The sequence below is a fragment of the Schistocerca gregaria genome, chromosome 10 (genome assembly GCF_023897955.1).
Source record: "Schistocerca gregaria isolate iqSchGreg1 chromosome 10, iqSchGreg1.2, whole genome shotgun sequence".
NCBI classification, from domain to species: domain Eukaryota; kingdom Metazoa; phylum Arthropoda; class Insecta; order Orthoptera; family Acrididae; genus Schistocerca; species Schistocerca gregaria.
In genome coordinates, this window is record NC_064929.1 from 207,761,732 (window position 1) to 207,778,861 (window position 17,130).

Below are 17,130 nucleotides of genomic sequence, written 5' to 3' on the forward strand. Positions count from 1 at the left end.
GCCTTTGGAGACCCAACAGCACATAATTGAGGATACAAGTTGCTAGTGGTACTCTGAGATAAAGAGGGATTTGGAATGGGCCACATCAAACCAGTTAGAAGACAGGACTCAAAATCAAAAAATATCTGTATACAAGTATACAGTCTACATCTGTCAAAACATTCTAGGCAAAACATTTACTATATATCATAGAAATGGCAATGTGAGTGCATGACATTTAATTTTGCACGATCTGTAGTTAACTAAATTGATTTGTGTGTGTGTGTGTGTGTGTGTGTGTGTGTGTGTGTGTGTATTGGGAGACAGGTATTCGTGAAGGTGATGTGAGATGGGGAGTGGGGTGACGGGGGAGAGGAGAGGAGAGGAGAGGAGTGAGGGTAGAGAGGAGAGCATAGAGCAGAGAGGGGGGAGTGGAGGGGAGGGGAGGGGAGGGGAAGGAGGGTGGGAAACAGAGGAGAAGGGGGAAGAGGAGAGGGAGGGGGCGGCAGGGGGAGAGGAGAGGGGAAGAGAAGAGGTAAAGGGGAGAGTGGGTGGGAGGGAGGGGAGGGGGTAGGGGGAGAGGGAGGGAGGGAGGGAGGGAGGGAGGGAGGGAGGGAGGGAGTAGGGGGAGAGGGAGGGAGGGAGGGGGTAGGGGGAGAGGGAGGGAGAGGGAGGGAGGGAGGGGGGGGGGAGAGAGAGAGAGAGAGAGAGAGAGAGAGAGAGAGAGAGAGAGAGAGAGAGAGAGAGAGAGATATATATGAGGGATGGAGGGAGGAGGCGATGGGGTGGGGGCGAGGTGCAGGTCCTGTAATCTAGTCATTCAAATAAAATAAAATGGAAGATAACACAATTTATCATAAACTGAAGAAGAGTGATTACATAACACATCTTTTTTAAAAAAGAAAAGAAGGAGCAGCTGGTGCAAGGGGCAAAATAAAAAATGTAAAGATCACAGAGTACAAGGAAATATCCAAAATTATTTATTCATATACACCATTAGAAACTTTTTACATAAATTTTATACAACTCTCACAATCTTTCAAGTTCAAAGCAGGCAGTTAAATTTGCAACTTACTCGTAATGTTAGGCTTTTTTTTCCCCTTGGAACCTATGTTGCACAGTAACAGTCATTTTAATTATGTTTACGACTGCAGCAGTGTTCAACAGATATTTCACATCTTCATCGTAAACATAGGACTGGTTACACAAAAAATATTTTGCAAATTCTGTTGCTTGTCTTGAAACAATATTCTCCACAGGAGATAAACTCATTGTCTTTTATACGTTATTACTCTTTGCAATTCCTGAACATTGCTCTGCGATAACTGATACATTGTTCTTATAGTCAGTTGTCCACAAAACAACTCCTCTTGGCTATATGCTTATTCATGTTGGTAGGAACCCTTCCACATACAGACAAGAGATATTAACATGCTAAAAAAAATCTTCCTAGTATTCACAACATTCAACTTCTAGCAACATACGAAGCACCCCATCTATATAATTTCAAAACATTCTAGTCATATGTTAAATAAAATTATGTATTACAGTCAAACATAAGCTCTTGTATGAGTGATATTTGTAGCCATCTGCTACTACACAATACACTCCTTCCATCCTAATATAAAGTGAACAACTGATTTTCTGTTCCCACTGCACTCTATATTTAATTCAACATTAAGTAAGTGAGACCACTCACACTGCACTGATAGAAACAAACCAATATGCATAAAGAAAGCTTTGGTGAACCTCAACTGCCTAAATTATAGGACACAATCATGTACACTATGTTTGCAAACACATGCTTCTGATTGGATACAATGTTGGCAGTGATTATCATAGCCTAAAATGTGTAGTACTGTAAATTTCAAACAAAAGTTCAACTATGAAAGTGTTGATAGGAGAAACTAAGAACCTCATATTGCCATCACAATTGACCCATAATGCACCAAAGTATCTTTTGGTAGCAACCAACTCTCTGAAGAATCATCCAAAAACTGTGTTGGAAGTATCCGACTACATTTTGCATAACAGTTCAAGGCAAAATTGCACACACATCACCAGCGTCACCTTCTCTGAGGCATCAGATGAGGACACATTACAATGTCCAGTTGCAGACCCACAAGAACACTGCTCGATTCTCCCATTATTTTCCAAAAAATGAACTGAGACCTGCTTGTTGGAACAACAGCAGTTATGCAGCTCCACTCTAACCCGGCAATGGCACCCAAAACTGCAATCCGCGTTCTCACTTGAAGGACTTCTTCGCTCGCCAGTCCAGGTACTCGTCAAAACTGTCAGGGTCAAGCTCGTCCGAACTGTTGGGCGATTCTTCATCGCTGGCTCCTCCTCCGCCCTTCCCAGAAGTGTTCGATTGTTGCGCCACTAGTTCCTTCTTCCTTTCGAGGTCCAAAACCCTGTTATGAATGAGAAATTTACACTTGTCATTTAATAATGAAACAATGACATCAGAAATGAAAGCTTTAACTCAATAAATCAAATACAAGGAGAGAAAGAAGTTTGTTTTTTGGGATCCCATCAACAATAGGGTCATCAGAGGTGCAGCACAAGCTCAGAAGGACAAGGATGAGTATGGAAATTGCCTCAGTTCTTTTTAATACACCGTTACACATTAATACTGCAACACCAAGGAGGACAGCAAATAATAAAATTTTACTTATTGTGTGTGTAGTACACTAACAGAAAAAAAGCACACCTAGAAACAAGTAATGTGGAGTAAAGAAATTTTGTGAATGCATTTGTCTAGACAACATATTAAAGTGATTAATGTTGCAGACTCAAAGGCTATATTGTACTGTACAGAACTGGGGACCTAGAAACGACAGAGAGTGTTCGTCCCCACCTTAGCCTGCAGTGGTACACAGCCCCAAAATAGGCTACAGCAGTCCATCCACCTCACCACTGCCCCACACTGAACCCAGGCCACTGTTAGTGTGCGGTTCAGCCCACAGTGGACACCAGATGAGTGTAACCGCAATGTTTGCGTGGTAGAGTAATTATGGTGCACACGTATGTGGAGCAAGTAATTGCGCAGAAATTGCTGACATAGTTTAACTGAGGCAGAATAAGGGGAACCAGCCCGCATTCGCTGAGGCAGATTGAAAAAAGCATCCACAGCTTGGCCAGCACACTGGACCTCAACACTAATCTGCCGGGCAGATTTGTGCCAGGGACCGGCACGCCTTCCTGTCCATGAAGCAGTGCATTATATTGCACAGCTAACCGGGCAAGCAACTCACAGGTTAATGTGAGCTCGAGATACGCCACTGCAAATGTGAAATTCTGGTGCATTATAATAAGTGATCTCCCAAAATGTTGAATGCAAGCTTGCAAACTTGCATACATTGTGTCTTACAGTTGTGAGATGTCAGTTTGTGGGATGAAGTTCCATGCCTGTTGTGGTTGGTCAGTCAGTACAGGGATGGTTAATGCTGGTTGTGGACAACCCTGGAGTTGTCGTCCGATGATGTTGCATATGTGCTGTCCGATGATGTTGCATATGTGCTCAACCAGAGACAGACCTGGTGTTCGAGCAGGTCAGGGCAACGTGATGACACACTGTAGAGCGTGTTGAGTTACAACAGTGGTGTGCGGACAAGTATTATCCAGCTGGAAAACACCCCCTGGAATGCTGTTCATAAGTGGCAGCACAACCACCAAACTGGACACAAATTTGCAGTCAGGGTGCGTGCAATAACCACAAAAGCAATACAATTTTATACCACAGCAGGAGCACTCTTGTGGCTATCATATGCACCCTGACCACACATTTATACCTCTGTCTGGTGTAAGTGTAGGTGTAGGTTCAGTGTGACTAGGCGGCAGACTGGTTCGTTACAGATGCACACCTGGCCTGCTCCTAACTGACACACAAACGTCAATGGCAATGCGACAGAACCATTTTTCATCAGAAAACACAACAGACTGTCATTCTACTCCACAATGAGCTCTCAGTTGACACAACTGCAGTCAAAACTGTGGTGGTTTGGGGTCAGTGGAATGCATGCTACAGGACTCTGGCTCAGAGCTGTCCTTGAATTAACCAATAGTAAAAGTTCATTGTGTCACTGTGGTGCCAACTGCTGCTCAAATTCTTTCAGACTCGGTATGATGTGCCGCAGCTATATGCCGGACAAGTGCCAAATTTCTATAGATGTCATCTTTTGGATGTAAAAACGCACTTACCAATTTTATTTATTTGGCACAACTTCTTCATGGTGTTGTTATTTTTTTCCCGTCAGTGTATATAGTATACAAACACAAACAATTACATTTATAGATGATTTGACGGCACACAGAGCACAAAATTCTGTACACAGAGCTTCCAACTCTGGTACTAACAGCAGCCCTAGCCCAATTACGAATGGTATCAAACTGAGCTCAGATGTCAGATACAGGTATGACATTCTGTGGTGCTTCAACTGTGTGCAAGAGTTTATCAAAAGTAATGAGTAGGCACCTAGGAAGTGTAATAGGACCTTTAATATTCTCAATATACGAGGCTTATTCAGAAAGCATTCTGATTTCTTATTTTAAAAAAATATTGTTTTTATTTAATTCCTCACTTTTTTATTTAACTACATAGTTTCCATATTTGTTTAAACATAATATTCTACAAGTTTTTTTTCCCTTAAGTCACAGGCATGTGCTGCCTGTGAGGATAACCAGTCTTTCACCTCGTCATCTGTTGCAAAGCGCTTTCAGCTGAGAAACTCCTCTAGTTAGTGGAACAAGTGAAAATCGCTCGGTGTCTGGACTGTACAATAAGTGGACGATCTATTCCCAGCCAAAATATCTGAACACATTTTGAGTGTGAATGGCAGAACGGGGCTTCACTCTCATGCGGCAACAAAACTCCAGACTTCGGAAGGCCACATCACTTATTCTGTACTGCAGATCAAACGTTGGCCAGGGTAGTGCAATAAGGAGGTGCATTTATGAGGTTCATTCAAATGAAACCAGGTCAGTGCGTCTACCTTTGCCTTACATGTAAAGTGACACCACGTAACTGCAGGTATGGTGGCGCCATCTATTGGTAGAGAGATGACGCATGTGCACTGTTTGACGTTGCATAGCACCAGTGTGGATTCACTCTGAAGAGAAGTAGTCCACACAAATTATCATCCACTACCGAACATGTAGGCGAATAACCAGGAACGAGGAATGATTCAATTTTTGGAGGTGGAGGTAATTGCAGGATGTGAAATGTATCGATGGATGAAGGCTGTCTGAGACATTCAAGCATTGTGGAATGGCACAAATGATTCCTTGAGGGGCACAAGTAACTGGAAGATGATGCTCGTCCTGGACAGGCTCATCGGGTCATCGCACTGGAAATGCTTGCAGATGTGAATGCTATGTTCTTGGACAACTGCAGAATTACCGAGGATGAGATCCATTGGTTACTGGATATTAGCATGGGCTCCGCCCATGCCATAAACTGTGCCCAGTGGATTCCCCACCAACTGACCGTCAAATGGCACTGTCTTTGAGTCATCTGCAACATTATCATGAGGAGGAATATGGCTTTCTGTCACATTTTGTCACAGGTGACAAAACACGTTGTCAACATTTTGAACAGGAAAGTAAGCACCAGAACAAGCAGTAGAAACATGTGACTTCACCACCTCCAAAGAAATTAAAGTCCATGCACACCAGTTCTGGTAAGGTCACGATATCCTTCTTTTTTAACCACAAGGGGCCACTTCTTGTCAGGTTCCTAGAACAGGCAACAACCATCAATGTCCAGCATTATCAAGCCACCTTACAGAAACTTAGACGAGCCATCAATTTGAAACGCCAAGGCTTGTCGTCCAATGGTGTTATCCTCCTGCATGTGGTCAATGTGGTGAAGATGACACTGCAGCAATTTCAGTGGGAAATGCTGGAACACCTACTGTACAGTACTGACCTTTCACCATGGACTTTCATGCGTTTGGACCTCTAAAACAAGCTATTTGTGGACATTCATTCGCAACGAACAATGAAGTGTGTGACTGGATCCAGGCATGGATATGAAAGCAGCCTCCTAGCTTCTTCAAGGATGGAATCGACCAACTAGTGTCGCAGTGGGATAAATGTGCCAAGAGTTTTGGTGACTATTTTTGAGTATGGGTACTGTGTATAACTACATTTCAGAGTTAACAAAAGCATTACCATTACCTTACACAAGTGACCAGATTTCATTTAAATGCCTCTTATATTACTGTCCTTTGCTGCATAAACTTGACTAACGAGATTCCATACCAACCTCAAAGACAGTTGCCCTTATCTTGTGTGTTCAGCTTGTGTGCTTGCCCTCGACTTTGACCAGTGATGTCGTGTGCCGGAATTCCATTGATTGACATTGGTTATGTGAGAAACCCATGTCTCGTCCCCTGTTACAACTTTCTCTAAAATCTGGTCACCTTTTGGATGATACTGGTCAAAAAAGTTAATAGCACAAGCCATTTTTCCCATTTTGTGTTTCTTTGACAGTAGCCTGAGATCCCAAGCTCTGTACAATTTGGGAAGTTGCAACTTTTGAAAGACAATTTTATGAGAAATAGTTTTACCCATGTTTGGAAAGTCCAAACTTGTGAATCGCTGGTATTCACAAATCTTTTTGTCCATGGCTTTGACCAAATCTACTGAGATCATGAACGGGCAGCCTCATTACAGTTCATCATGGACATGTCCCATCTATCCTCCAAAGCTCTCACCCACATACACGCTTTGCTGTCACTTGTCGCATTGGGGACATACACGTCACTTATTTGTCAATGATTTTCTACTGCTGTAACATTCCTTGTTGTGAAACACCAAGCAGGCTGGTAAATTGTTTTAAACATCTTAAACTGATACTATAAACAATTCAATGGGACAATATAAATGCATATGGTGCCGTTTGACAAGCAAGGCATGGCGCAAGTTGGTGTGCATGCATGTTTCAATGTTTGCACAACATTCAATTAGCTGCGGCAATTTGGAACTTACTTTTTGGACAACCCTCATACATAAGCAATTTATAGTGTGGAAACACTATAACACTGTTCAAAGTTTGGTGCTGCCCACAACAAAGGATCATCACTGGATGATCCTATGGAAATGCAGGCAGACTTGGACAAAGTTTCCACTTGGTGTAATCAACGGAGACACTCTTTAAATGCGAATAAATAAGACAAAAATTAATCACAGTTAAGACTTGGTTTAAGAATCATGAAAGAAGGTTGTTTACATGGAACAGACTTGGAGACACCAGACGGTTTCAGGTTTATTATATAATGATAAGACAGAGATTTCAGAACCAGATTTTAAACCATGAAGACATTTCCAGAGCAGATGTGCACTCTGACCACAATTTATTTGTTATGAACCGTAGATGAAAAGTAAAGAAATTGCAAAAAGGTAGAAATAAAGGAGATACAATCTGGATAGGTTAAAAGAACCACGGGTTGTTGAGAGTTTCACAAGGAGCATTAGGCAACAATTGACTAGAACAGGGGAAAGGAATACGGTAGATGATGAATGGGTAGCTTTGATGAATGAAATAGTGAAGGCAGCAGAAGATGAAATAGGTAAAACGACAAGGCCTAATAGAAATCCTTGGGTAACATAAGAAACATTGAATTTAATTGATGAAAGGAGAATGTAGAAATGCACCAAATGAAGCATGCAAAAAAAATGAGATTGACAGGAAGTGCAAAATGGCCAAGTCGAAATGGCTAGAGGATAAATGTGAGGTTTTAAAAGCATACTTCACAAGGAGAAAGATTTGTACCATCTATAGGAAAATTAAAGAGACCTTTGGAGAAAAGAGAAGCAGATGTATAAATATCAAGAGCTCAGATGGGAAACCAGTCCTAAGCAAAGAAGGGAAAGGTGGAAGGAGTATTTAGAGGGTCTGTACAAGGGAGATGAACTTGAAGACAATATTACAGAAATGGAAAAGGATATAGATGAAGATGAGAAGGGAGATATGATACTGCAAGAAGAATTAGACACAGCACTGAAAGACCTACAAAACTGAAACAAGGACCCAGGGCTAGATGACATTCTGTCAGGACTACTGACAGCCTTAGGATAGCCAGCCATGACAAAACTCTTCCATCTGCCGTGCAAGATGTACGAGAGAGGTGAAATACTCTCAGGCTTCAGGAAGAATGTAATTATTCCAATTCCAAAGAAAGCAGGTGCTGGCAAATGTGAATATTACCAAACTATCAGGTTAATATGCCACAGTTGCAATATGCTAATGTGGATTCTTTACAGAAGAATGGAAAAAATTGGCAGAAACTTATCTAAGAAGATAGGTTAAGAAAAGGCAAAACCAACATTTCTAGCATTTGTAGACTTGGAGACAGCTTTTAACAATGTTGACTGAAATACACTCTCTGAAATTCCAAAGATAGCAGAGGTGAAACATAGGGAATGGAAGGCTATTTACAACTTGTAAGGAACCCAGACAGTAGTTATAGGAGTCGAGTGGCATGAAAGGGAAGCAGCAGTTGAGATGGGGGTGAAAAAGGATTGTAGCCTACCACCAATGTCAGTCAATCTGTACACTGAGCAAGCAGTAAAGAAACCAAAAGAAAAATCTGGAATAGGAATTAAAGATCAAGGAGAAGAAATAAAAACTTCAAGGTTTGCTAAGTATGTGTCTTGACTGTAGCCATGCATAGAAGTGAAATGTGGATTGTTAACAATTAAGACAAGAAGAGAATAGAAGCTTTTGAAATGTGATGCTACAGAAGACTGCTGAAGATTAGGTGGATAGATACATAACTAATTAGGAGGTACTAAACGGAACTGGGGAGAAAAGAAATTTGTGGCACAACTTGACTAGACAAAGAGATTAGATGACAGGACCCACTCTGAAACATCAAGGGATCACCAATTTAGTAGTGGAGGGAGGTGTGAGGGGTAAAAATTGTAGAGGTAGACCAAAAGATGAGCAAGCATATTCAGAAGGATTCAATCCTTTGAATGGTAAAGGTTTTATACACCAGCATAGAACTTCCCAGCTTTTTAGGAAACAAAACATAGCAAATATAAATACATAGATAAATCTGGAAAGATCTTTGAACAACAGTAACATGTACACTGCATATTTTCATTTTCCGAAAGTGTAATACGAGTTCTACCAAATACAGCACGGTAGCTTCAGAGCACTGAAATTGAGACTGCAATGCACCTTTGTCAGCAAATCATGGTTCATGTCACATGATCTTGACTGCCAATGACAGCAGAGATTCAAAGCACAGGACGTAAGAGGTACTCAGCCAACGGCAACATTACTGTTAAGTACTGCAAACACATCAACATGAAAAGTTAATGGTTTGAATTAATATAAAATACTGGCTGTCAAAATTTTTTATGAGGGCATGGTAACACAACAGCAGCTGAATATCTCTGGCATGCATAATTATAAATTTCACTGCTGTGTATGAAACGTTTTGTGAGTTTCCTGGCTGAATATATGTTCCATCAAGAACTTTGAGTTTTCCGTAGAAGAGTCAGTTACCTATGAAATTGCTGACGAACTTAACTTGTACTTTTTTTAACAATAATTATACCTTTTGCCATCATTATTACATAATTTGTAATGTATGAAAGAACTAAAATAAATGTGAAGAGCTAACCTTGAAGCTTGGCTCTTTTTAGCATGTGTTACCCTTTAAAATATATTCAACACAAATGTGCCACTAAAATTTTAATTAACAGCACAAATGGCTGGTCTTCTGAGCCCGAGGCGGCCAGAGACGGTGATTGTGTGTGTGTGTGTGTGTGTGTGTGTGTGTGTGTGTGTGTGTGTGTGTGTGTGTGTGTGGTCTAGTTCACAAGGAGGCCTTTTTGGCTGGATTACTGTCATTCTCGATATCAAGTACTGAAATTATGTCCAGTTTCACCTATCTATAATTTATCACATATTTCACAGTGAATTTTACATATGCCTGGATTTGAATATATGGTTGTTTTTGTTTGTCAAGAGTTCAGTAGTGTTCAAAGATTGTGTCATGTCTAGTATGCAAATTTAATGTTAGTACATTTTAGTAATGTGTTTGTTGTGTGAAATATCATTCCTAGATATGTAGCACTGTATCTATAAATTTTTGTGTTGTTGGTAATACTCCTGTCAGCTTTATTTCCTTACGTATAGTGGATTGTATAGGCCTAGTGTATCTATGATACTGGCAAGTAACAATTTTAGGATCACAATCATTTTCTTTTTCAACATGTTTTAGGATTTGTATCTCTCTTTGTATGATGTTGATAAATCATAGTATGGAAATATGCATATTTTTGTGATTTTGGATAAAAGAAAAATTTGTGATTCCTAAGATAAATATCTCTCAGATATTATGGGTCTCTCTCAAATGGATACATTTGTGCTACACAACATTAATGTCTTAAATTGCTCAATCTTGTCAACACCTAACTAGCTCTCTCTCTCTCTCTCTCTCTCCTCCCCTCCCCCCTCCCTTTCAATACATTGGAAAAAAGTGGTTTGTGTTTTATGTCAAGAGCACCATCATTATCATCATCAAATGTGAGCTATTTGTATGAAAATGCAGAGTGATTTGCATAAATGGGAACAAACTGCAGCAAACACTCCTTGAGAGGATAAGGAACGAAAATGGACGTATGTTCTGAAACGCATTCCAAGGGAGGTCCACACACCTGAAGAGTTTATTTTATGCAATCAGACCCAGAGGACCAAATGCATCTACAAGATTCTTCTTCCACTGGATTCTGCTGTGTGCCTTCTGTTACCACTCATCACCCTCTATGCTAATTTGCAGGAAGTCCTTGTGGATTTCATCTAGCTTCTCAGCAGGCCTCCAATGTTTGGTTTACTGTAGATTTTATCCAGCTCACAATTATGCTGGATCTTCCATTCTCCATAGATCTCATCTTGTACTGGACCACAGATCTTCCTTAAGATTTTCGCCCGAAGATGAGAAGATTATTTTAGTCTTTTTTTCTGAACACTTCACAATGGAGATAAAATATCTTTGAGAAGTGAAGGTTTTCGTGATTGAAAGCACACACAAGAATAATATCAAATAAGCAGAAATCTTCTGTTTGTATTAAGTTGGTGCACAAGTTCATAGCATTTTTGTTTTGCATGTTGACCTCTGGTTGCTACAGGTTTATTAATAGATTATCATTTTTTATTTGTAGTTCACTATTGCTATTTGAGTTTACATACTGTGGAGCGTATATAGCGAATGGAGCCGTGTACATATAGCGAGTGGAGCCATGGATGCTAGAAGATGGAATGCCACATGGAGAATTCGGAACATTTCCGAAATATTCTTCAGTTTTTCAATAGGGGAGTGACAGTAGCAGAGGCAGCCAGAAATATTTGTGCCATGTATGGAGATGTTGCAATTGGATAGAGCATGATGAGAAAATGGTTTTCTCGTTCTACGGAGGACCGTTTTGGCGTTAGTGATTCACCATATTCAGGAACACCTTCAGGGTCTGATGAAGATCATTTAAATGCATTAATCCACAGTGATCGACATCAATGTACTCATTTATTGGATAATGCAATGAAATGTTATTCCATCATTGTGTGACATTTGTGTGCAATGGGGAAGGTTCAAAAATTGGGTGTATAGGTACGAAGCCAGTATCACAAAAATCAGGTGGATGGCAATATGTAAATGTCTACTTGATCACCATCAATTGGGTCATAAACCCCCCTGACCATTCGTGTCCTGAGTTGTTACTGGTGATGAGAAATGGTGTCTTTATGCTAACATAAGGAAGAGAGAGGAATGGTTGAGCCCATACAAGGCAGCAACTCTCCATATATCTATGTGCGCATCCACAAAAGATAATGTTACACATCCTGTGGAACAGCAATAGTGTGGTCTACTCCGAATTGTTTCCCCGAGGTGTAATCACCACCACTGACATTTTACTGTCAACAATTGAGACATCTTGCAGACGCAATCCAAGAACAATGACCAGGAAGACTGCACGAAGTGATGCCACTTCACAATAAGGCCTGCCCGCATTCTGTTAGACTGACAAAAAACACCACACACACTATAAAGGCATAGGGTTGGGGAGTCACTCTGCATCCACCTTATTCACCTGATCTTGCGCCTTCAGATTTTCACCTTTTCTGCTCTCCATCAAACAACCTTCACGAAACTTCCTTTCAGGATGAAAATGAACTCTGAACAGAGCTTGACGAGTCCTTCGACTCAAAACCATGTGATTTCTACAGTCGTGGAACTGAAAAGTTACTGCAGCATTGGCAAACTGTTGTAAATAGTGAAGGAGAATATTGATGTCTGAAGCTTCTGTTGTGAGTTTTCGAAGTCTTTATTACGGTTATGGAAAAACAATATGAACTTATGCACCACCCTAATACTTGTGTTTTAGCTCCAGACTCAAGAGGGAAATAATGTTGTTTACAATGGTGGCACAATCAAGACATCAGTACTAGGGATCATCCTCTTCACTGCCACTGCTGACTCATTCTGGTGTGGACCTATATCACATAGTGCAGCACAGAGAGGCAAAGGCCGACTATACTGACCGGAACAGGCCAACACAGACTGTTTATGCAGAGAGGCAAGTGGCCACGAGTGGGCAGCAGCATGGCCGTGCTGCTAAAAGTATCCCTATTGAAAGTAACCACAGCATACACTATTTGCAACACAGTTTCACCATTTGTGTGAGATGGTCTTGTTTACATGAGTGGATAACTATAAAAGACTGATATGCCCAGTACGTACATGGGCCTTGTAGGAACAGGTGTTGAAAGTTGCAGAATATGACTTCTGTGTCGACAACATGAAGGTGGCCGAAAACATGGTGTAAGCCAACAAACCGTGTAGACAGTTCCACATTATAACTGAGAACATCCATACAATTTATAACATATGCAGGCCTTATCTACAGACTTGTCTCCGTGATGGTTTCTGTTACCAGTTCAGCGTGCATGCCCCCACAGGTCACGGCTTCCTGTCATCCATCCCATTCCCAGAAAAGGTTGCAAGAGACAGTATGGTCAACCTTCACAACACCAACTTGCAGGCTACGGAGAATCCTACATTACTGTGGCAGTGAACCATCAGCACTGGTTCAGCCGTAACGTCTGATTGGGGATTATTGTCGACAGCCTCGTGGGACCAGTCACAAGATATGCATATCTCCACTTCCTGGGGTTCTCTGCCTCCCTGCTGTAAGTATTGCCTTTGGTGGCACAAAGGGTAATGTGGCTACTGCATGATGGTGCTCCAGCTCACTTATAAATTTCTATGCAGAGGCATCTTGACAACATCTACCATGGCCAATGGATCAGACGAAGTGGGCTTATCGCATCGTCCACCTGGCCACTGGAACTCAACCCTTTAGATTCCTGCCAATGTGGGCACTTGAAAGATGTGCACACAAACCCCATAGTGGGTGAGCAGCCACTATAACAATGTGTTGCCTGTGACACACTGACTGCAATGTTACACATCTAAACATCTGTGCCAGGCACTGCTGCAACATGTCCACACAAGCTTAAACGCCCGCGGGGCCAAATCTGAAGAACTCGTCTAACAGAGGTCTCGTAGCATGTTGTGCACTGCACTGAGCTGTAGAGTCACGATGGATTAGAAATTACCCTGTACTGAAGACACAATGTGCTTCAGGCCGTGTGGCCATATGACCTTTTTTGCTCCTTTTCCTGTTGGGTATTGTTTCCTGTAGGTAGTCTCCATTCAGCAAAATCACCCTACACACCCTCAGAATACACAAACTATAGACAAGAGGATAGGCACAATACCTGGACCAGTTGCGTATCTGCTCGTCTATCTCATCTATCTGCCTCTCTGCAGTCGCTGCCTCCTGGTCCTCTGCTATAATGGCAGCAGACATGTTCTCCGTCGCCTTAATCTCTCGCTGGAACCTCTCCCACTCCTCCTCCACTGGGTCTTTATACTCCACATTTCGAGCCTGTATTCAAAATTCATGTTCTATCAAATTGAAAACAGAAAGACTGAGAAAACATTGGACAACACACAAAATAATTTATCAAAGACAATTTGAAACATTGTCTTTTACACTGTTAACACATACATAAAAAGATGCCTTCATCCGCAGATGAATAAGGTCTCAAACTTCTGAAACTTCTTGTCCAATTAAAACTGCATGCCAGACTTGGACTCAAACCAATAACTTGCTATTTTGTGGGGAACAGTCTTACTAAATGAGCAATCCAGTTATGACACATGACCTGCCTTCACAGCTTCAATTCCACCAGATTCTCTTCTCTACTTTCATATTCATACACAAATAGCTCAGTCTAAAAGTGCATTGCAGCAAAAGGCAAAACACCAATAATCAGTTTGGGTCTGACACAGAGTTTTAGCCTACTAGGGAGTTCCAAAATTGGCACGTATGTTGCACCAGTTTGAAAGTTAGTGTTAAATTATAACATATTCTACAGACATAATGTTACAGTTAGTTCTCATACTCACCAATTATATGTCTGTGTTACATTCAAAAGGAATCAAGCTCACAAGCACAAAAATTGTTTGACACATTGTAAAATTTATATAACTAAATCGCTGTAACTGTTACCCGGTCTCAGTTGCAAAATATACAAAAAGGAACAAGCACATAGGGATTGTAGTAGGGAAGGCAAATGGTCAACTTCAGTTTATTGGGAGAATTTGAGGAATGTGTGGTTCATGTATAAAAGAGACTGCATACATGATACCAGTGTGACCTACTCTCGAATACTGCTCGAGTTGATGGTGTTAGGACAGCAACCAGCCACAAATTTACTTTCAGTTTCTTTATTCAAAGGCTACCGTTACCAGTTTTGAATCATTGTGATTCATCCTCAGACGATTTACAAGCTTTCTTTATGACATGTGGTGTGTTTTTTACAGCTTAATTGTCCTAAAATATAAATAATACATAATTATAAACACGCCACACACAGATGGTTGCGTTACAGATTTTCGTTGCATGTGACTGACGTGAAATGTCGGTTTCAAGTGTTTGTTTTCATAAAATTCGTCCAACAGATGTAAATGCATTCCCACTGCTTTCTTGTTGTTGCACACGTAAATTGTTTTCACTGAATACTTAAAATTTTTCACTGAGATGATTTCTACCACACACCACATGTTTTGATACATACAAAGAGCTTAAAATATATTAAAAACAAAGATTCCAAGACTTACCAAGCGGGAAAGCGCCGGTAGATAGGCACAATAAATAAAACACACACACGGAATTTCTAGCTTTCGCAACCGACGGTTGCTTCTTCAGGAAAGAGGGAAGGAGAGGGAAAGACGAAAAGATGTGGGTTTTAAGGGAGAGGGTAAGGAGTCATTCCAATCCCGGGAGCGGAAAGACTTCCCTTAGGGGGAAAAAAGGACAGGTGTACACTCGCACACACACACATATCCATCCGAACATACACAGACACAAGCAGACATATTTAAAGGCAAAGAGTAAGGGCAGAGATGTCAGTCGAGGCGGAAGTACAGAGGCAAAGAAGTTGTTGAAAGACAGGTGAGGTATGAGCGGCGGCAACTTGAAATTAGCGGAGGTTGAGGCCTGGCAGATATCGAGAAGAGAGGATATACTGAAGGGCGAGTTCCCATCTCCGGAGTTCCGATAGGTTGGTGTTGGTGGGAAGTATCCAGATAACTCGAACTGTGCCAAGATGTGCTGGCCATTCACCAAGGCATGTTTAGCCACAGGGTGATCCTCATTACCAACAAACACTGTCTGCCTGTGTTGCTGGTCATTCCCACATAGAAAGCGTCACAGTGTAGGCAGGTCAGTTGGTAAATCACGTGGGTGCTTTCACACGTGGCTCTCCCTTTGATCGTGTATACCTTCCGGGTTACAGGACTGGAGTAGGTGGTGGTGGGAGGGTGCATAGGACAGGTTTTACACCGGGTGCAGTTGCAAGGGTAGGAGCCAGAGGGTAGGGAAGGTGGTTTGGGGATTTCATAGGGATGAACCAAGAGGTTACGAAGGTTAGGTGGACGGCAGAAAGACACTCTTGGTGGAGTGGGGAGGATTTCATGAAGGATGGATCTCATTTCGGGGCAGGATTTTAGGAAGTCGTATCCCTGCTGGAGAGCCACATTCAGTCTGATCCAGTCCCGGGAAGTATCCTGTCACAAGTGGGGCACTTTTGGGGTTCTTCTGTGAGAGGTTCTGGGTTTGAGGGGATGAGGAAGTGGCTCTGGTTATCTGTTTCTGTACCAGGTCGGGAGGGTAGTTGCGGGATGCGAAAGCTGTTTTCAGGTTGTTGGTGTAATGGTCCAGGGATTCAGGACTGGAGCAGATTCGTTTGCCACGAAGGCCTAGGCTGTAGGGAAGGGACCGTTTGATATGGAATGGGTGGCAGCTGTCATAATGGAGGTACTGTTGCTTGTTGGTGGGTTTGATGTGGACGGATGTGTGAAGCTGGCCATTGGACAGATGGAGGTCAACATCAAGGAAAGTGGCATGGGATTTGGAGTAGGAACAGGTGAATCTGATGGAACCAAAGGAGTTGAGGTTGGAGAGGAAATTCTGGAGTTCTTCTTCACTGAGAGTCCAGATCATGAAGATGCCATCAATAAATCTGTACCAAACTTTGGGTTGGCAGGCTTGGGTAACCAAGAAGGCTTCCTCGTTGTTCCTTCCAAGACATCGTCAAGCTGTGATGTCAAATAACATTGTCTTCTACTGTTCCAATGTTGTTTACATCTTTGAGCCCATACTTATTCATTCATTATTGCTTCGGCTAACCCACTGCTAAGTTGAGCTGTCATATGTTCAAGTGAGCAACAGTAATATAAAATAAACTGGGTGCTAGGTAAGAAAAAATCTATTATCTGTGCAAGAAAATGACCCAGATTTCGAGCTAGCAGAATGAGATAATTAGCAATCTAACTAGCAGTTGGCTGTGATCTGATGCAGCTGCGCTGTTTAATGCTTTGAGTGTGTCATTACTGTACAGTAAGACCTTTATGTGGCATCAGAGTGATATACTGAAAATTTATTTTATTATGTCACTGAGGCATAATTGTTCACAACTGGTTTGAAGAACATTCTGGACAATTCGAGTGAATGATTTGGTCACCCAGATCACCCGACATGAATACCATCGAACACCTACGGGAC

The 17,130-nt window shown here is 41.7% G+C and overlaps 1 protein-coding gene across 1 annotated transcript in view; it reads right to left on the reverse strand.

Annotated features, from left to right (window-relative positions):
- Window positions 1–936: 936 nt before the first annotated feature.
- LOC126293486 (zinc finger protein 830) overlaps window positions 937–17,130 on the reverse strand; it is a 45,679-nt gene continuing 29,485 nt past the window's right edge. The window contains exons 4-5 of the mRNA XM_049986739.1: window positions 13,778–13,947; window positions 937–2,396 (exon numbers count right to left, since the gene is read on the reverse strand). Of these exons, the coding sequence (XP_049842696.1) occupies window positions 2,228–2,396; window positions 13,778–13,947 (339 nt within the window). The 3' untranslated portion in view covers window positions 937–2,227. The remainder of the gene's footprint in view (window positions 2,397–13,777; window positions 13,948–17,130) is intronic.